Source organism: Haliotis cracherodii, unplaced genomic scaffold, assembly GCF_022045235.1.
Source record: "Haliotis cracherodii isolate W230 unplaced genomic scaffold, xgHalCrac1.p SCAF_4, whole genome shotgun sequence".
In the NCBI taxonomy this organism is placed as follows: Eukaryota; Metazoa; Mollusca; class Gastropoda; order Lepetellida; family Haliotidae; genus Haliotis; species Haliotis cracherodii.
Genome location: NW_027266297.1, coordinates 68286404 through 68308561, shown reverse-complemented (window position 1 = coordinate 68308561; position 22158 = coordinate 68286404). Strand labels below are relative to the sequence as shown.

General features: G+C 42.7%; 1 protein-coding gene across 2 annotated transcripts; it reads right to left on the bottom strand.

Annotated features, from left to right (window-relative positions):
* Nucleotides 1–1167: 1167 nt before the first annotated feature.
* On the bottom strand, nt 1168–21526 carry LOC139479917 (microtubule-associated protein RP/EB family member 1-like). 2 transcript variants are annotated; one of them, XM_071262839.1, is made up of 8 exons: nt 21429–21526; nt 16861–17037; nt 13342–13380; nt 12988–13094; nt 11247–11457; nt 9438–9514; nt 7770–7999; nt 1168–5121 (listed from the first exon to the last, which is right to left on the bottom strand). In XM_071262839.1, exons 2-8 carry the CDS (start codon nt 16979–16981, stop codon nt 4488–4490), a joined length of 1419 nt encoding a protein of 472 aa, XP_071118940.1. In that variant the 5' UTR covers nt 16982–17037; nt 21429–21526; the 3' UTR covers nt 1168–4487. The 2 variants fall into 2 exon arrangements, with proteins under 2 accessions (XP_071118940.1, XP_071118941.1); XM_071262840.1 differs by having other exon boundaries at nt 7770–7987.
* Nucleotides 21527–22158: the final 632 nt, after the last annotated feature.

The following is a 22158-nucleotide window of genomic DNA, read 5'->3' as shown; positions in this document are numbered from 1 at the left end:
CGCTAAGATCGCTTTGTGCAATTGGGTCCAGGTTGTGAATGTTGTTTTACGTAATGAACAATACTACATCTATAGCAATGCGCATGCTAGCATGAGCAATGATCCACGGCGTCGGGTTCAATCAGAAAGCTTACCATTACGACAGGATTTCCATTGTTGTAGGTTCTCATGATGCAGCTTGGTGTTTGAGTGAGTCAGTGACTGAGTGGGTGTGTGAGTGTGAGATTGGTTTTACGCCGCTTTTAGCAATATTCCAGGAATACCACGGCGGGGGACACCAGAAATGGGTTTCACACATTGTACCCATGTCGGGATTCGAACTCGGGTTTTCGGCGTGACGAGCCAACGCTTTAACCACTTGGCTACCCAACCGCCCCCTGACTGAGTTTGGTCTGCTCAATATGGGAAGAAACCCCGAGGGTCTCAGACGTTTACCACCCACCCACGTGAAACCCACGGGCACTGGCACGATGCTTTCTTTGTTTGTTTGTTTGTTTGTTTGTTTGTTTGTTTAACGCCGCACTCAGCAATATTCCAGCTTTATGACGGCGGTCTGTTAATAATCAAGTCTTGACCAGACAATCCAGTTATTGACATCATGAGCATCGATCTACGCAATTGAGATACGTGCCGCGATACTAAGTCCGCGAGCCTGACTACCCGATCCTGTTTGTCGCCTCTTACGACAAGCACAGTAACCGAGGAGAACTGGTATTCGAACCCACGATCATAGGTTCCTGGCGTGCCCAAGGGCCACAACTCTGATCTGCAAATTGCCGCGCATTGGACTACCCGTGTCCCCTTTGAGTGCCAAAGAGCAGGACAGAGATGATCATAGATTTGACGACAAGACTCGGGTAATGTCTAAATAAATTGATAAAACGTGTGCCTTGTTACTAGCAAACTATAAAAAGGCATACAATGTCATTGTTTTAATCAGAACTCCGGACTGGCGTGATGCAGCGTAAAGACTATATTCATTCGAAAATACTCAATACCAGCGTTACCATTCTCCGTGGAACACCGCGTTATTTCTTAGATTTCACATATCTTGTTCCGTGCAATCGATAACCATATGGTCCGGGCGAAGGAAATAACAGAAAGCTGTATAATCGGAAATATTTTATTGAAAAAATATGACTGATAATGCAATATACAAGAGCCTTTTTTACTTTCTTTAAATACATGCATAACTATACAAATCTGGGGACATACGTCATAAAGTATTCTACATGGGGATAATATGATCATGGATACACAAGGTCGTCATTCTGGCAGAGTGTTCTAAACTACTACAAATATAGAAAATCGAAAATATTTGTAGCACCTTGCCAAGCAAATGAAGTACACAGCTATGCGTTGTGAAATATCCGTGTGGGAGGAATGACTACATCTTGACTTGACTACATCCGATACCACTTGCAGTTGTCCTGCATTACCCGACGAGTCGATGTCTGACGGTTGTATGGCGTGTACAAATAAGCTAGACGAGTGATATCCTACAAGATATATTTACATTCACGCACATGCAATGATTATCACGTGTTATGGAAAGTACCTGAACATTTCTGAAAACTACGGAAGCCTTTTAGGGCCATTTTTTCTTCTTCTTTTTTTTTCGATACAATCTTGAAATTTCAAGATACTAAGTTGAAATTTCAAGATAGTATCGAAAAAAAATTAAAAAACAAATGTCCCTTAAAGGCTTCCGTACGTATCCCGTTATAATATAATGATAGCTGCGCCTTTTTAGGGCCATTTTTTTTTTTTTTGATACTATCTTGAAATTTCAAGATACTAAGTTGAAATTTCAAGAAACTAAGTTGAAATTTCAAGATACTTAGTTAAAATTTCAAGATACTAAGTTGAAATTTCAAGATAGTATCGAAATCTTTTTAAAAAACAAATGTCCCTTAAAGGCTTCCGTACGTATCCCGTTATAATATAATGATAGCTGCGCCTTTTAGGGCCTTTTTTCGATACTATCTTGAAATTTCAAGATACTAAGTTGAAATTTCAAGAAACTAAGTTGAAATTTCAAGATAGTATCGAAAAAAATGTAAAAAACAAATGTCCCTTAAAGGCTTCCGTACGTATCCCGTTATAATATAATGATAGCTGCGCCAGCTCGGCTCCAGGCTGCCAGTGACCGGTCTTTATCAAAGTAGACACTAATAAGTGCAATTATCCCCGTTGGGCCTTTCACAGTGTGAATTACATCAATTTTACATTTAGTGCTTTTTTGTTGAAATCCACACAGAATTAAGCAAGAAATAGACAGCAAATGTACCGTGTTGCAAGTCACAATCATCGTCTCCCGGAGACCGACGCACAACACCATTACCAGAATGTCATAACATCCACTACCGCCTTTTGTCTCACTCATAATGTCGGCAGTGCATTTTACAAACTTAGATTCGAACAGCCACGGCCGACTGCATGCAATTATAGTTGATCGCTGATAACCAACGCCTGATTCACTTTTTATTCTCAGCGCTACTTTAAATATAATGGGTGACTTTGAAGAATGGACATTGTCTTCCTCGTTCATACAATACATCACACAACAAAGTGATCCCTCGTTATAGCTCGGTTTAGATATTGAAGTGATTCGCAAGATCTATACAGTTGAATAGTGTGTTTCATCCTACGTATAAAGGTAGCAGTGTTAAAAATGATACTTTGCAAAGTGATACGCCAGGTATTAAGGATGGTGTAACAATCGGCATGAGACTTCTGTTTACTGTATGCTTCGGTTCCCTCATTCAGGAGAACATTAATCCCACCTCCCATAAAATAATTGAGCTGTTTTGTCACTTCAAGATAATGGTATTTCGAGATAAAGAGCCGCCTGTTTACTTGGATGTGGTACTCTTTACTCGGCGGATGCGGCAGCTGGACGTACAGGGGTTATATGGTGGCGCGAAACTTGGACAGGACAGATGATGACGCGAGACTTGCACAGGACAGATGATGACGCGAGACTTGGGCAAGACAGATGATGACGCGAGACTTGGGCAGGACAGATGATGGCGCGAGACTTGGACAGGACAGATGATGACGCGAGACTTGGACAGGGCAGATGATGACGCGAGAATTTGACAGGACAGATGATGACGCGAGACTTGGACAGGACAGATGACCAAGCTCCTCACAGCGATAGCCCGTTCGCGGAGCTCACTATACTATCGCTGCCACCAGTCAAAACTCCCCACTGTGGTGGCCCCAACCATGCTTGGAGTTGAACTCGCAGCCGAATGACCGTTATGTTTACAAACAAGTGACGACTGTCGTGACGCCGAATACACTTACCGCTGCTAAATTACTTTCTTTGTTTCTTAGTTTGAAATTCTATTTCATTATAAAACTATCATGTTATTGCTATAGTAAGAATGTAAGGGAGAAGTTGGTTGACTTTCCGTTAGTCTGCACCAATCTCTAACCAATCTGATTGTACAAACAACAAAGTAAAATCATCTGGAAAACATGGTCAGTCGTAAACCTTTTCAAAATTCAAAATGATGGCATTCCCAAAGACATAAACAAAAGTATGAACGTTACTACATTTGAGGTTAGAGGCCAAATTTCAAGATTCTTGTAATGGCCGCGCCCACACTGGTGGCAGCGATGTTACCGAGAGTGTAACGAAGGTGTCACGCCCTGGGAAGGAGCTTGGACAGATGACACGAGACTTGGACAGGATGATGGTGACGCGAGACTTGTACAGGATGATGGTGACGCGACACTTGTACAGGATGATGGTGACACGAGACTTGTACAGGACAGATGATGACTCGAGACGTGTACAGAACATGATGACAAGCTACTTTATTTTACAGTCCTTTTAAAACCACCCTACAAGTCAGTAAGTCAGCTAAAATATTCAACACCCAGAACAAACGACCATCTGGCATGAGTCGATATAGTTGTTGACAATGTTGAGTATCATACATCGGGATGATCGTAGGGTGGTCCATTTGGCTTTTAGATGGGAGGGGGGTAAAAACACACAGCTCATAAGTTTCCGCTTGATAAAAAAGTTCCCATCCTCAAAATAAGAGTATTCTAGATTACAGATACGTGTAATACAGATTATTTCGAGAGCAAAACCATAATCTTTGACATCGAGACATGAGCATGATAAACAACATGCCTGTATCACTTATCTATTCATAAGCATTTCAATCTTCCATTTCGAGATACCATATCATGCAAGTAACTGTGCCGTATCCTTGGACAAGGTTATTGACTCCACATGTCCAGCTGTGATATGACTGAAACAGTTGTTGACTTTGATGGGAAATGCCCATTAAGCACCATTTACCCTTACTAGGAAAACACACAGCATAAACAAGAATTATATATCAACATCATTACAAGTTATGCCATGAATGAGAACAAAAAAGAAGGTATCTTGTCCACGGTTACAACGCATGGTATGTCTCGACTAGGGTTGGACATGGCACAGTTCGGTCGCTGAACGATATTTATTCCGACGATGCGTTGGATTGGTCAGAATCGAAATCGTAGAAGATGTCTTCCTCGCTGTCGTCAGTATCGTCTTTGTCTGGTTCAACGTCATTGTCAACGTCGTGAATGGCATCCACTTCATCACCATCAGCATGTACGTCACTTGAAGTGTTGGTGTGGTTGTCAGAAGTGCCGTCAGATGTGCCTTGGGTATCAAGGTCAAGGTCACTTGTTTCACCTTCCTCGTCGTGAATGTCACGCGTAGAAATAACGCTGTCAAGTGGAAGGTTATCTCGTTCGAAGACGTCGTTGTCGGCGTCAATGTCGCCGTCGTCGCTAGTCCTGTCGTCTCTGGTGCGGACGGTGCTGTCACTGAAGTCTCCCAGCTCGGATATTTCACTGAGAGTCACCTGACTGTCAACGGTGTGGTCGGTGTCACTAGTCTGTGTCAGGTCGCTAGTAGCAATGCTGCGAGTCAAGTCGCTTGTCTCTGTGTGGTCGACGGTACCCTCAATGTCAACGTGGCTCTCGATGTTGTCGTTTTCGTTCTTGTCGATGCTGATGTTGATATTGATGTTGATGTCATTGTTGTCCTGGTTGATCACCGTCGCCGTCGTCGTCCGTGTCGTACTCGGGGACGACGAACCCTTCCTGCAATTACAGTAAATGGAATGGAAACCATATTAGATCGATCTCAAATTGTATATGTCATGTACAAAACAACCATAACTGTATAAATTGCAGGTGACACAGCATACGAATATATATATATATATATATATATATATATATATATATATATATATATATATATATATATATATATATATATATATATATATATATTAGTCCAGATATTCGTGCTTTTCAAAACCCCTTTATCTTGTCCGCCAGACCTTTTCTATCACGTACTGATCATATCAAGCATCGTTAACAACTGCAGGCTGCGTTAGTTTGTCCCCCAGAGCCTAGAAGTTAAATTAATCCAATCCATGGCAAGTCAAGATTGCCACTGTGCTCCTTTTCGATGTTACTATGCACACATATATTTTTGAATAAGATTCCTCAATTCTCAATTCCTGTGGCTAAATGTTAGTCTGGAATATATTGGGCTAACCGAGTTGTGAAATGGTTCGCTAGTCACGCCGAAACCTCCGGTTCAGTTGCCGACATAGGGTACTTGGTGTGGTTCACGGTAATATAATCACAAGCACCGTAAAACCATATTCACTGTGTCAGTGTAAAGTGTACATTCTATAAAGCGTGCACGGAGATGTGTATAAGGAGTCAGGTGCTGACAACAGGACATGCGACACACAATGTGACAAAAAGTATATGATTTGAAACAACATTGGCAATTCAACAACAATTCAATACACACCGACACGATCATAGAGAATTGAGTGAAAACATGCAAAACACACGTGAGAAGCTATAACAAACTGCACACATACTGGCCAAAGTGCCATTGTACGAAGCGATCGTAGCTTTAAGGTTGCTTTGTACGACACCCAGGTGCTCAATATTCTCAAGGTACACAATCTTCCCGAGGCAAGGCAATTAACTGAACATAAAAGTCCAGTTTCCACCCTTGTCGACCTTGGCTGGAGTTATATTTTGGCCGGTCTAACGAGTCTATGCATAGTTCAATCAAAATCGCGTAACGAAATTGACATCCGGTTCGTAAACTGCCGTCAAGATTCCGGTCGATTGCAGGATTTGCCAACTCCGCCAACTCGGCGACAACAGGTATTTCCCAAATCTGTTCATATTTTTAATCAAGGTGTTCACGTGATTTGATGCACTTTGCGAAGTAAAACCATTCTTCTTACAATGTAGACTTTGATTTCCTTGGCTGTTTGAAGCAAATGCAAGTAGCATGAGAGAGGGAATCTGATTGGTCAGTAGGAGGAACTTAAAAGGGACGTAACTCGTAATAGCTATTGGTGGCGCTACGATCGAGCCCAGAAATTCCAGCCTAGTTCGATAAGGGTGGAAACTGGACTTTTACAGTCAATTAACTCCCATGCCTCGGGAAGATGGAGGTACGCTTACTGCAACATCCTTACCGACAGACGGACTCCACTCAGTGGTTGGGAAGAAGATGTTTACATCAGTTATTTTGCGATAGTTATACTTGCTGCCTCAAAAAACAACACATGGAATATACACAATGCAAATCAGTCGTACAGATTGAACAGGGAAACATTAATTGTCGCGCTGTGTGTATTGACTCATTATCAAATGGTCCTAACTAATTTGGATGATGGTAATCGAAACTGGACTTGACAAACCAGTGATTTGCTTGTTTGTTTGTTTGATGCCGCACTCAGCAACATTCCAGCTATATGACGGCGGTCGGTAAATAATCGAGACTGGACCAGACAATCCAGTGATTGACATCATAAGCATCGATCTACGCAATTGGGATACGATGACATGCATCAACCAAGTCAGCGAGCCTTATCCGATCCCGTTAGTCTCTTGCGACAAACATAGTCGCCTTTTACCAACTCGAACCCGGATCTTCAAGGGTGTTTGATATTATTATACTATATTATATAATTTTCGGACAACCATGTCCCCGGACCCGACTACCTGATCCCTACAGTTGCCTCCTATGATAAACATTGGTTGCGGGGGACCAATTCTAACCCGGACTCCCCAAGCAGCTGTGCCTGTTTTTATATATACCGACCAATAGAGCTGCTGGGCATGTGTATGGCATTAGACCAGTGTTACAATAGCGTACTTTGGATCCCAGGAGATCAATCATTTAAGTAATTAAACGATCGGGCAAAAGAAAGCACACACGGATGTTTGATAGTGGCTGAAGTGAAACAAACAAGAAATGGTTATACGATGGTAATGTATTTGATATGGGTATCATAGTTGTGTTCTGGAACTAAGTTTGCTGTGTTTCGGCGACTGTTTTCAGCCTAGTAACGTGCTGATGACGTTCGTAATCTTATTGTCAAATCCATTTCTCAAGTGTATAATTTCTTTCGCCCGGCAGATTATTATCCATATCTTGCAGTCATTATGTCCACTGGATATCCATATAAAGTCGATTTTATGCGTGGGGTACTTGGCCGTGTTCGTCAAACCGATCTTAGCACTATGACCATCCTTCTATGGTGAAGTATGGGCGTCACGATGGTTGTAGTGTGCTACGATCGCGTTATGAAACGTGGCCCTGAGAACATTTAATCCAACATGGTGAATAATTGGTTAACAATACGTAGGTATAAGCATGAAGGTGTCGAACAGGAGTAGGGTGATCAGCGAAGCATACTAACAGTGCAACTGGTATGTGTGAGTTAGAGTGCAGCTCTAGTCTACGAGACGCCGACTTGTCCGGGGCAGTCACCTCCGTGGCGTACAGGATCTCCATGACAGACTGAATGACGGCGAGGTCCTCGTGGTCCTGGCAGTAACTCTCGATGTCGCGCAGCTTCTTCAGGTAGAACTCCTTCTCCTTCGTCAGCGTCTGGATCGTCAGCTGCAACTCCAGGAGCTGTTGGTCATACTGGATCATATTATAGGCCAGTAAACTCGCGGAATACTGGATCATATTATAGGCGGGTAAACTCGCGGAATACTGGATCATATTATAGGCGGGTAAACTCGCGGAACACTGGATCATATTATAGGCCAGTGAACTCGCGGAATACTGGATCATATTATAGGCGGGTAAACACGCGGAATACTGGATCATATCATAGCCCAGTAAACTCGCGGAATACTGGATCTTATTATAGGTCAGTGAAGTCGCGGAATACGTGATCATATTATAGACCAGTGAAGTCGTGGAATACGTGATCATATTATAGGTCAGTAAACTCGCGGAATACTGGATCATATTATAGGCCAGTAAACTCGCGGAACACTGGATAATATTATAGGCGGGTAAACTCGCGGAATACTGGATCATATTATAGGCCAGTAAACTCGCGGAATTCTGGATCATATTATAGGTCAGTGAGGTCGCGGAATACTGGATAATATTATAGGCGGGTAAACTCGCGGAATACTGGATCATATTATAGGCCAGTAAACTCGCGGAATTCTGGATCATATTATAGGTCAGTGAAGTCGCGGAATACGTGATCATATTATAGGCCAGTGAAGTCGTGGAATACGTGATCATATTATAGGTCAGTGAAATCGCGGAATACGTGATCATATTATAGACCAGTGAACTCGTGGAATACGTGATCATATTATAGGCCAGTGAACTCGCGGAATACGTGATCATATTATAGGTCAGTGAAGTCGCGGAATACGTGATCATATTATAGACCAGTAAACTCGCGGAATACGTGATCATATTATAGACCAGTAAACTCGCGGAATACTGGATCATATTATAGACCAGTAAACTCGCGGAATACTTGGTCTTTTGAATCATAGTATAAGGGTACAAAACACGTGGTGCACATTGAAATACTGGATCATACAATAGGCGAGTAAACAAGCCGAAGGTATGGTATAGTGGGTCATATTGTGAATTCTGGATCACGATATGGGCGAGTAAACTCGCGGAGCACATGGAACACTAACACATGTTATAGCAGAAAAAATATAAATGTTCTAAATGTCATAACGCTTAAAAAATATCTAGTAATACAATGGTTCAATATCGACACGTAGTTACATCACAAGCAGCAGATATCATAATAGGTGATAATTAGTTTGTTGCTTAACGCCACACTCAGCAATATTCCAACTATATGACAGCGTCCTGTAAATGATTAAGTCTTAACCAGACAACCCAGTGATTGACATCATGAGCATCGACACTCGCAATCGTGATACGATGACATGCATCAACCAAGTCAGCAAGCCTGACCACCAGATCCCGCTAGTCGCCTTTTACGATCAGCATGGGTTGCTGAAGACCAAATGTGGCCCGGATGTTCAGGGGGTGGTAGTGATAGATGGCGGTCATGATATAGGCTACATACACTGTCCTTGATGTCCTCGAGCTGTCTGCTGGAGACCCGGATGTGACTGTCCTCTTTAGTGTGCGAGTGTTGGCGTGCTGTGAGAACAAATGAAGGTGGTTAGCACAAATCTGCGTTATTGATAAACGGTTGGATTAAGGAAAAGACAAATCAATCTTATTCTTGGTCGAGTGTCGATTCCTTGACTAATAGATGGACCATTGGCAGAAGGTGTGGCGACTCACCATTCAGAGTTGGGTCTCATGTCTAGTCTTTTGTTATTTGGACATATTTTCCCCGATTATTACCTTCTGTCAACGTCATACCCCTGCTCATTGGTTTCAGAAAAGTGGTAAACGTGGACGACCTGTTTCAATTTGCTTCCCACTAAATTAAGCTGAAACACCACAATACAGCTTTTTACTAAACGACTATTTCCAAACGGGGAGACGTCCCTATCATTTAAGTTGTGACAATTCGCTATGTATAGTTGTGTCCCTTAGGCGCGACAGGAACCTATGATCGTTGGGTCGAATTCCAGATTTGGCCCCATTATGTTTCTAGGTTTCTCAGCGCCATACCCGTGCTCGTGGTTTCACCAAAGTGGTAAACGTTAAGTCCTGCATCACTTCGGGCTTTCCTCCCGCCTCAAGTTGACACGTCGTGATATAACTGGAATACTGGGATACTCTTCAATAAACGATCATTTTACTGAACTGCAACCACTGGCCAAAAATGTTCCCAAAGTATCTATAGACCTCACCACCCCACCCTATGTTGCATCGAGGGGCGGTCGGGTAGCCTAGTGGTCAAAGCGTTCGCTCGTCACGCCGAAGACCCGGGTTCGATTCCCGACATGGGTACAATGTGTGAAGCCCATTTCTGGTGTCCCCCGCCGTGATATTGCTGGAATATTGCTAAAAGCGGCGTAAAACCAAACTCACTCACTCACTATGTTGCATCGGTATAGCCCCACCCCCTAACCACCCCACCCTATGCTGCATCTGTATACCCCCACCCCTAACCACCCCACCCCCTAACCACCCCACACTATGCTGCATCTGTATACCCCCACCCCCTCACCACCCCACCCTATGCTGCATATGTATAACCCCACCCCTTACCACCCCACCCTATGCTCCATCTGTATACCCCCACCCCCTCACCACCCACCCTATGCTGCATCTGTATACCCCCACCCCCTCACCACCCCACCCCACCCTATGCTGCATCTGTATACCCCCGCCCCCTCACCACCCCACCCCACCCTATGCTGCATCTGTATACCCCCAGCCCCTCACCACCCACCCTATGCTATATCAATATATCCCCACACCCTCACCACCCCACCCCACCCTATGCTGCATCTGTATACCCCCGCCCCCTCACCACCCACCCTATGCTATATCAATATATCCCCACACCCTCATCACCCCACCCTATGCTGCATCTGTATACCCCCGCCCCCTCACCACCCACCCTATGCTATATCAATATATCCCCACACCCTCACCACCCCACCCTATGCTGCATCTGTATACCCCCGCCCCCTCACCACCCCACCCCACCCTATGCTGCATCCGTATACCCCCACCCCCTCACCACCCCACCCAATGCTGTATCGGTATACCCCACCCCCTCACCACCCCACCCTATGCTGCATCTGGATACCCCCACCCCCTAACCACCCCACCCCACCCCACCCTCTCACCACCCCACCCTATGCTGCCTCTGTATACCCCCACCCCCTCACCACCCCACCCTACGCCATATCTGTATGCTCTCTACATATATGTTCCCCTTGTACCACCACCCCCCTCATACACTTACACGTCATGGTCACTTGTTTCTCCGACTGTCTGGTTGACCTAGGAGTGTGCGCTGTCCAGTTGACTGGTTCCCCCTCATTCTTCCCCCCTCGTGCTGTCACAGGGTCGTATCCCAGTCCGTTATAATTCATATCGAAAAACTTCTTGAACCATTGTGCAAACTCAAAATTGTCTTGAAATTTCATTTTCAGCAATTTGTCCACTGGAACTATCTGAAATACAAGAAACCGTTTTAATAAATAAGAACGTCAACATGTTGACTGATAGGTCTGTTGTTTTTTACCAAGCTAATTCAATAAAAAATATTGTATATTCATGCCCAAGATACATCAAAGGTCCATCCTGAAATACAACACTCTCCATTACAATTGATTCATGAAGTATTCAGCACCATGGTATCGGGTCAAAAGATGTGGAAGGTATGACATTGCAGTCGTAGACCAGTATTACAATAGAGCTCTTGGGGTCCCAGGAGATCAATCACTTAAGTAATTAAACTATCGGACAAAAGAACGCATGTTTGATGGTGGCTACAATTTAACAAACAAGAAATGGTTAATCGATGGTAATTTATTTGATTGGGGAATCGTTGTCTTTTGGATGTTAAAGTTTGCAGTGTTTCGGCGACTGTTTTCAACCTGAGAACATTTTGAGAACATCTTTTGTAATGTGTTGGTCAAATTCAATTTTCAGGTGTAAACTTTCATTTGCCGGCAGTTTAGTTCATTTTTAAACCGACCCACGACTGACTGTTCAGAAAACATCACGGTGATGTAGAACTGACCTAGTTTCTAATTGCCGCTCACTATCAGGGATGGTTTCAGTGCTGTCTACTTGCTGAGAGATAATGCTATTGGCACATTTGAGTTGTTTCACATACTGGAACACCCACATCATTTGAAAACAACTTACACACTACCTCGTGCACAATGAAAAAAGCCATTACTTAAATTAAATCAGGAGTGATTAAATTAGTGCTAGGGTCGGATAACGGTATTTCAGTTATATCTAGGCATGTCAACATGCTTAAAGTGTCAAGGGGAATGTTTGCTACTTTATTAATTAGAAGATAAACTAACTGTGTTCAGTGTAGACCTTGGTGACCTATTGATTTTGCCGCGCTAAATTGAATTTGAAACCGAACGTCACAGTCGGCAATGGAAAAGGGCCAAATGTGGTCCCTAAAACTGAAACAACACTCTGTCTTGATTTATGCAACGTTTTCGGCCCAAAACGTATTGCCGCGCATACTTTGATTATTGTAGTAACCGCTAATCTGCATTTTGTAACTTATAACTGCATATATTGTTACTAAAAATTACCTGGCGACAATGACAGAAGAAGTACTATTCTATCAATAGTTCATGCGATTTGATACCCAGATTGACCAATCGGAATCGAGAATTTTCCAAATTCATGACAGGGACTTAGTATGTCTTATAAGATTCACGAATTTGAAATTCTGTACGCATCCATCCACACGGGGGCACTCGAACCAGTAAGGCGGAGGTTCTTGAAACACGTACTGGCATTTATTCAGGTCTTGTGTCCAAATTGTATCATTAGATTTTGTCTGTTGCGGTAAATCTAACTTGTGGTAGCCTGCAGAAAGCATCACGTCACCTCCTCGACTTATCCAACCAATTTCGTGATCACAGTCTTCTTCCCCATCACGTGACCTTACCTTGACTACCCCTATCACGTGACTCAACACCATGTCTACCCATCACGTGACTCCTTACCTTATCTACCCCCATCACGTGGAAACTGTTCTGGAGTTGTTTAAAGTTGCTGACGTACTCGTGTTCTAGTTTAGAGTTGAACTTTACTTTCCTCAGTGGTATGCAATCTTGAAAAACAAAAGACCACATTAAGTACACAAGCGGGAGAAACTTGGCCTACAAATATGACACGACGTAAGATGTCTGGAATTGCAATAAGGAAGATTTTGATTGTCTTGGTTTGTGTGTCGAGCAGGTTCTTCAATTTTGTGATCCGCTTGAAGATATTTGTGAAAATATTGATCAGTAAACTTTCTTAAACACGAATGATTAGTTATACAGTGATGCAAGCCCCATGTCGGGAAGGATACTCACGTGACCACATCATGTGCATCAGCTGGCAATAGGCGGCTCCTGGTGAAGAAACAAGAGTCAGTGAATGAATTGGGTTTTATGCCGCTGCATTTCAGTTATATCACGGGTGTCGGCGCACTGAGAGGAATGCCCGAAGTGATGCAGCATGGGCGGATACAACTTTTTGCGCCCCCATGATTGATTATTCTTACACTAATTCTAGAATATAAGTGTGAAATAGTGTTCTTTGAAAATAACTACAAGCAAAAAGATAGAACCTCGTGTGTATCTGGGGGGGCACGGGTGGCCCAGTCGTCTAAGGCGACGCGATTCGCTGTGCAGAGTTGCGTCCCTTGGGCACGCCAGAAACCTATGATTGTGGGTTCGAATCCCGGTTCGCCCCAATTATGTTTCTAGGTTAGTCAGCACCATACCCGTGCTCGTGGGTTTCACCGAAGTGGTACACGTCTGAGACCTGCATCACTTCGGGCTTTCCTCCCACATTAAGCTGACACGCCGCGATATAACTCGAATACTGTGAAAAGCGGCGTTAAACCCAACTCACTCGCTCACTCGTGTGTATCTGCCATTCCTGATTAACGGCAGGGGTCATGTCATACACCAGTAGCCTGGCAAGCTTCCATGGCTAGTCCATGTTTTTTTTCCGGGGTATTATTCCATTTCCCCATGATATTATTATACATCAATAAAAAATTCAACAAAATAAACTTTGGGCAGTGTTAACATGGCGCGTGGCTGATAATAAGTTGCATCTATTTTCCTATCACCGATATATCATTTTCCATGATTCTATTTTCCAAAACTATTCAAAACTATACTTCCATGACTTTTCCAGGATTCAATCACCTGTATGCACTTTGTTGGCAGGTACGTGATTTACGGTATGTCACAAAGTAGGTTTTAGTACTCGAGATCGATTCAGGGACGAAAAGTCACGCTTGGTGAATTTGAATTTATATATACTCCTGAAATTGTCAAGAATATCTCATCACCAACATTTGTTTTCGCTTCTTGTCTTATCAATAAATACACACGATAGACAACTGGCCTCAATGTTGTGAAAATAGATGACATCCTGTTTTCAGAGCTGCTACTGACATTTCTCCCCGTACCGTAGTTCTGCGCTTTTCCTTTCGGGATAAGCAGCATTCATGGCACTACGTGCACCGGTATACTCCCCATGGAGCTGAGCATGCAGCATACATACAGTAAATGGCTAAATGACATGCTATTTGAGGAATCCCATGTTATATAAGTGTATTACTATAATTTATATTATTTAATTTGTTATTGCTTTTGTAGTAGTAACAGCAGTAGTAGTAGTAGTTGAAGTAGTAGTAGTAGTAGTAGTAGTAGTAGTAGCAGTGGTACTAGTGATAGCAGTAGTAGACGTAGTAGCAGCAGCAGAAGTAGCAGTAGTGGTGGTAATAGTAGTCGTAGTAGTAGTAGTGATGATGGTAGAAGTAGTAGTAGTTATAATAATAATAAATACAACAATAGTAGTAGTTGTTGTAGTAGTGATAGTTGTGGTGGTCGTCGTTGTAGTTTGTTGGTTAACGCCGCACTCAGCAATATTCCGGAGGTCTGTGAATAATCGAGTCTGGACCACACAATCCAGTGATTGACATGCGCATCGACCTACGTACTTGGGATACGATAACATGTATCAACCAAGTCAGCGAGCATCTTACGACAAGCATGGGTTGTACTAGTAGTAACGTTATTCATCATCATCATCATCATCATCATCATCACCATCATCATCCAAACAGATTTTATTGTATGCGACATGTTTATTGCTGTTGAGGATTGTTACCGAGATCAGTGGTGCCTTGTATTTACTACCCAACCATCATCAGCCGAGTCGACTCACGACTCATCACTGGCTGTAGTGTGTGTTGGGCGGAGGAGGACTACAGCAGTCTGCCCAGCACCTTATCGCGGCATGTCATCACTTTCATGCTTCATCATTTGTTTCAGATAACACTTTCCGATATTACACAAATCTCAAAATCTCATTGGCAAGCGCCATCCACCTTGCAAACAAACACAGGGAACAGGTTGTCAACACAGCGTCCCATGGCATTATCCAGTAGATTAATCATTAGTAATAATGTCAATGTTCAGTGGAGTACAATTGCAGCCCACATGGCGTTTAGTATAATGTCGGTTTAATCGATGTAAACAATAGAGACGATCAGCGCTATGCGGCAGGCATGTCGGACAACACACTTATACAGAGATCATCATAGAAACTACAACTCATCCAGTTGATTTTCTTTACCAGGTAAATCGGTTAAGAATGTTTCAGATCGAAGTGTAGGGGGAGGGACATACCATGTAGTAGGCCATACGTACCATCTTAATGTAGTCCAAGATTGATTCATAAGTGTAATCGACTGCCCACGTAGGTCAGTGTACAATGCAGAACAAATGTCTTATTCCTCACGTAACGACAGGTCTAAGGGTATATAAGGCAAACTGCGATGGAATTACGATGAAAATATAAGATATTGATTGAAATTATTATTGACTAAAGAGATTTTTGAAGGGATCATTGAACGCACGAGGCGTCTTCCTTACATGAATACCTAAATGGCTGGCAACCACGGGACACTGATCTTGTACTATTTGAATCATCGATTGACTGTATTTAATATCACAACAGTGGTGCTTTCATAAGTGTTTACATTACATGAGCTGTTGAATACTGCTGCCAGACCGAGAAGGACCATGGCCGGAGTGAACTGGGTTAGCACCAGGCTGACCTCTGTCAGCTACCATACATCTTCCCGAGGTAAGGGAGGGCACTGACTGTAAAAGTCCAATTTCCACCCTTGCGAACTAGCTGGTAATTTCTGGGCTCGATCGCAGCGCCACAAGTGGCTATTACGAGTTATGTCCCTTCCTTTGTCCCTCATGTTGACCAATCAGATTCCATCTCCCATATCACTTGCATTTGATTCAAACAAAATGGCGGCGCCAAGTCAAGAAGATCTGATAGATAATCAACATTTATGTCATAAAACGGGTCTTACTTCGCAAATCACGTGAGCACCTTGATTAAAAACATGAAAAGATTTGGAAAATGTCTGTTGACGGTGAGTTGGCGGTATACATGCATTAAAAATCCTGCAATCGACCGAAATCTGCCCGGCAGATTACCGGATGTCAATTTCGTTAGGCGACGTTGATTGATCTATGCACAGACTCGTTAGTCCAGCCAAATTAGAACTCCATAATTCCAGCCCAGTTCGACAAGGGTGGAAACTGGACTTTTATGGTCAGTTAACTCCCTTGCCTCGGGAAGATGGCTACCGTATCATACAAGTGAAAGCGAGGCTTAACGCCGCTTTAAACAATAACGGCTTAGCATGGAAGCTCCAATGTGCCCCAGCCTTGGTGAAACCCTCCTTTAGGTGATTCAGGATTCGAACCCACGGATCCTGGCAGCTAAGGGCCTTAGACCACTGGCCACCCGTACCCCCATCGCTCGCAGACGCTGCCTGTGTGTAGTACCTGTACCAAGTTGTTCCACCTTCGTGTAGTTGACCTTCAGACTGTTGTTGACCCAGTCGAGGATGTCGTTACGGCTGATGTTGCTCACGTTGGTGTTGGTAATAAACACGTTGACAGCCATCGTGGCAGCGTTCACATAGAGGTCTCTTCAATGTTTCTGTGTGAGGTTGTAGTTCTCTGAAATGAAAAGAATTAGTTGATGATTATTTACAGACATAACCGATCTGTAATTACAGACATAACCGATCTGGAATGTTAATGTTTTGAATTGTGGCAGAGATAGTAACGTGTTTAGTTTCTACATTCATTGTTGGTTTGTTGTGTAATGCCGCACTCCGCAATACCCCAGCTATATGACGGCGGAAAGTAGATAAACGGGTCTGCACCAGACAATCCGGTGATGAAATCATGAGCATCCATCCACGTTATTTGGATACGATGACATGTATCAACCAAGTCAGCGAGCATGACCACCCGATCCCGTTGGTAGCCTCTCACGACAAGCAGTCACCTTTAACGGCAAGGAAGACCTATTCTAACCCAGATCTTCAGGGGTCTACACTCATTATGATCAATAGACAGCCTACTAGGATATATCCGTATCCATATATCTTATCCTTATTTAACCTACAAGGGGACAAGTGATGTCATAAAGACCACAAATGATTAATCTGGCACATCCATGTCTGCCTGTTTACATATTTGTTCCTTGTCATTTGGCAACGCATTGCCTGACGGGATTTGCTAGCGCTAAACACAGAAGACACTGAAGCTAACAGTGGCCAGTCGATACCAGCACGGTAGTGACACGTCAGCCATGGTGACACTGCATGGTCAATATGCCATTGTACACTCGTATGTAACCATGCTTAAACATGTCGCAAGTGAAGTGTGATCTGCTACTGTTGATGGACTACTGGTCACAGGTGATGACCATTGATGGACTACTGGTCACAGGTGATGACCATTGATGGACTAGTGGTCACAACCGATGACCATTGATGGACTACTGGTCACAGGTGATGACCATTGATGGACTACTGGTCACAGGTGATGACCATTGATGGACTACTGGTCACAGGTGATGACTATTGATGGACTACTGGTCACATGTGATGACCATTGATGGACTACTGGTCACAACTGATGACTATTGATGGACAAGTGGTCACATGTGATGACCATTGATGGACTACTGGTCACAACCGATGACCATTGATGGACTACTGGTCACAGGTGATGACTATTGATGGACTACTGGTCACAAGTGATGACCATTGATGGACTACTGGTCACAACTGATGACCATTGATGGACTACTGGTCACAACTGTTGACCATTGACGGACTACTGGTCACAACTGATGACCATTGATGGACTACTGGTCACAAGTGATGACCATTGATGGACTACTGGTCACAACTGTTGACCGTTGAAGGACTACTGGTCACAAGTGATGACCATTGATGGACTGCTGGTCACAACTGATGACCATTGATGGACTACTGGTCACAACTGATGACCATTGATGGACTACTGGTCACAACTGATGACCATTGATGGACTACTGGTCACAACTGATGACCATTGATGGACTACTGGTCACAAGTGATGACTATTGATGGACTACTAGTCACAACTGATGACCATTGGTGGACTACTGGTCACAACCGATGACCATTGATGGACTACTGGTCACAACTGTTGACCATTGACGGACTACTGGTCACAACTGATGACCATTGATGGACTACTGGTCACAACTGATGACCATTGATGGACTACAGTTACACGTTACACGTCGCCATATAAGTGCAAACTGCATTTCACCTCAACCCATATAAATGGGATGAGTTCAACTGCGTTGCCAGGAATAAAAAAACAGCTGATCGCAAATACAGCGTTGATACTGGCAGTGTTATCAGATACAGACAAATATTTCCTTCTGCTTCAGGGTGAGGCAATCAATGCTTAGATTAAGAGACAATCGAACTTCAATGGTTTTCAGTATTAACATTTCTAGCGGTACACAGAAACTATCTTTGTGCGTGTGACACAGTAATTCTTGACAAAAATACATAAAAATACAGGTGTACATAATGGAGACGTCATTACGTCAAAACGGGCTCATTAATGAAATCTTTGGATTAATTCCTTATGACATTAATTTAAACGTCAACATATCCCCCAGTTGTCACTGTACATGTTATAGGATTTAGTCACGAGGTGATTTTTAATGTACAAATTACAGGCTTTGGGGAGGGGGTAGGGGGTCGGTTAGCCAGTGCCAGCGAGCTCCCTGGTGTTTAAGCCCTCAGTGACGATAATGATCCCTCTACAATGCCTGGTTGGCGGATGGTATTTGTCTAATTGATTCTCACTACTCCGTGTCCAAAAGAAGCCGATATTGATTAGCTGTAATCGGTGAAGTTGATTTGGACATGTGAAGAAGCATATATACGCATGTGACGACATCAAAGTTATAGCGATTGAATAATACGTATGGCCGGTCTCGGGCAACGCTAGGTAGCAAAGATGTTGTATTTAACAACTATGGCGTACTGTTTGCCCATTGTGGGTGAGGGCCATGCGCTCATCGATGGAGAGTAAACACAGTGCCGGCGTGCCAGCGAGTGCCAGCGAATGCCACACCCACACTGGCTGTGTTTAGACACTGGTCCTTTGACCAATCACTTAATTAGCTCTGCAGGATGGTACGAAACAAATAAAGACACAGAAAGAAATTATGCGAATTCTAGTTATTAGAATAAACACGGTTGGACTTAGATAGACTATTTTACACAATTGGCAAAATATTTGTGACGAGAAAGAGTGAATATATAAAGTAGTTATGAATTTGAAATATCTGATTTCATAAAATCATTTTCTTTAAGACCAGATATTTATCGATTTACAGTTTAAATTACATATTCAGTGGGTATTAGTATTTAATCATGTTTAACTGTTAGGTGTACGATGTATCTCACAGCTGAATTTCACCAGTGGTGGCTATATTGGAAGCAGTGACGTAATCTACATTTAAAGCCTCTTAAACTCTGCCTCTTTGTCTCTGATGGCGGAGATCGAAATAAGGACGTCGCGTATTTCCATGTTGGCCTGTACTGAATATATATATATATATATATATATAGAGAGAGAGAGAGAGAGAGATAGCGATAGAAAGATAGATAAATAGATAGATATATAGATACGAGTAGATAGAGATAGGTAGATAGACAGATCTCGATAGATACGAGTTTATAGAGATAGATAGATAGAGATAGATAGATAGAGATAGATAGATAGATAGATAGATAGATAGATAGATAGATAGATAGATAGATAGATAGATAGATAGATAGATAGATAGATACGAGTAGATAGATAGATAGATAGATAGATAGATATGTGGTCTGGGCAACTGTCTGTCACTGTGGTTGAATTCCTAGATTCAAACATCGACCAAGCGGAATCTACATTGCTCCTACATTGCGACAGATGGACGTCCCCCATTGTTGTCAGTCACGTGACGCGTTAAGAAAATAACTAACATACAATACACAATGTGCACATATGAATATATATTACAAAAAAAGAATTCTGGAAAGATAATTATATTTACAATAGTCCTGTAGCTTTGGATAATAAATATTTTAATGATACAATTTTGAAAGTGTTTATACTTGATACTTGCAGTTACATTGGAAAGCAAAAGTCACCATGATGACTGATAGATATTCAATGGAATTCATAATTCGTGATTTCCAGTTGTGACATGTGGCGGAATGTCGACAGCTTGTGTACTGAGCGAATCCAATACAACCATCATTAAGGCTTGCCTCTTTGCACAACATCGATGACGGTATAGAAACATACCTGATTTCTATCTGAACGATTTATTTCCTGTGGCGACGCTTGGTGCAGTTTAGGAAATATGTTGTTCAAAATATCTCAAAAGGGTTCGAAATTCGGAACGAAAAATTACTGTAATTGAAAATTTTCAAGGTATATGCCCTTGAATCTTTAGAACATTCATGGGTAATATACGCTATGCCTGTTGTTGACGTGAGGTTATGCAACAATGATTGGGTAAATGGCAACTAAACTATATATTGCCCTTCAGATATTAGCCTTAAATAGATTTGAATTAAAGACATGGAAACAACGCTTAGTATAGGTTTTAGGTTTGTTACAAAAGATTTCCAATGAACCGTGTGCAATGCGTTTACGAGATGCAATGTCTAATTTCAGTATCGTTTATGAAGGAAATAAAACAAATGAGCTGACGTTAACCTATTTTGTTCCAAATATTCGAAAAATGACTGCTGCCACTAAATCCAAAGCTGTATAAACATGTTACAAAATACATTTGTCATGCTTAAAGTTGTATATCTGACAAATAGGAACAAGCGACCAATTTGTTTTAAATGATCAGAAAGAGAATTGATGTCATGAAATCCAAGATGTTAAAACGGCTTGTATGAGATCCCTGTCAGATTTCATCAAGAGATCAGCATCACGGAAACAAGTAGTGAGATGAAGTCCAGATGCTGTGGAGTTTAACATACCTGTTGTGATATGCAAGATGTAGTGGAGTCTCCCCGCTTTGGACGACCACGTCTCTGTGTCGTTGCGACGTCTCACGTGAACAGCAGTAGAGGTAGAAGTCGCCCGATCACTTGTATATTGATCTCTAACGCCGTTACCGCTGGCCTCGTTATAACGACGGCTATAACTGTATCAATTTGTTGTAATGCCCCAGCGAACTAGAATACAGGTATGAATCATTGAATAGTTGTGGTGTCATATTCCTATTCTGTTAAATACCTCCTATCAACTTTACTATCAGAAGATGCTGTTGTTGTATGACGCCATGGTTATAAGCTCTGTCTTGCGGTTAAAAGTACCTTAACGATTTGTGATCATGATAAATAACTATTGACATTAATCGAAGTGTTTAGTAATGGATTATTTTTTTTAAATTGACGTCATACATGACAGAAAGGATAGGTTTCTCATAGAAGTAGAACCATGGACTAAGGTCCCCCCCAAGCGAACGCCTTTGCTATCCCGCTATCTTGTGTTCACCGAAGAAGACACTATATGCCAGATATACGTGAACCTACAGAAGCCTATGATTGTGGGTTCGAATCCCGGTTCGCCCCGATTATGTTCCTAGGTTTGTCAGCACCATACCCGTGCTCGTGGGTTTTACCGAAGTGGTAAACGTCTGAGACCTGCATCACTTCGGGCTTTCCTCCCACATTAAGCTGACACGCCGTGATATAACTGGAATAA

Excerpts from the sequence above, each read along its gene's own strand:
- LOC139479917 (XM_071262839.1), bottom strand. The coding sequence starts at position 16,981 with ATGGCTGTCAACGTGTTTATTACCAACACCAACGTGAGCAACATCAGC. Across the intron at positions 13,381-16,860 it reads GGTGGAACAACTTGGTACAG|GAGCCGCCTATTGCCAGCTG; the intron begins GTACTACACACA and ends TTTCTTCACCAG. Across the intron at positions 8,000-9,437 it reads TCGAGGACATCAAGGACAGT|TATGACCAACAGCTCCTGGA; the intron begins GTATGTAGCCTA and ends AATATGATCCAG.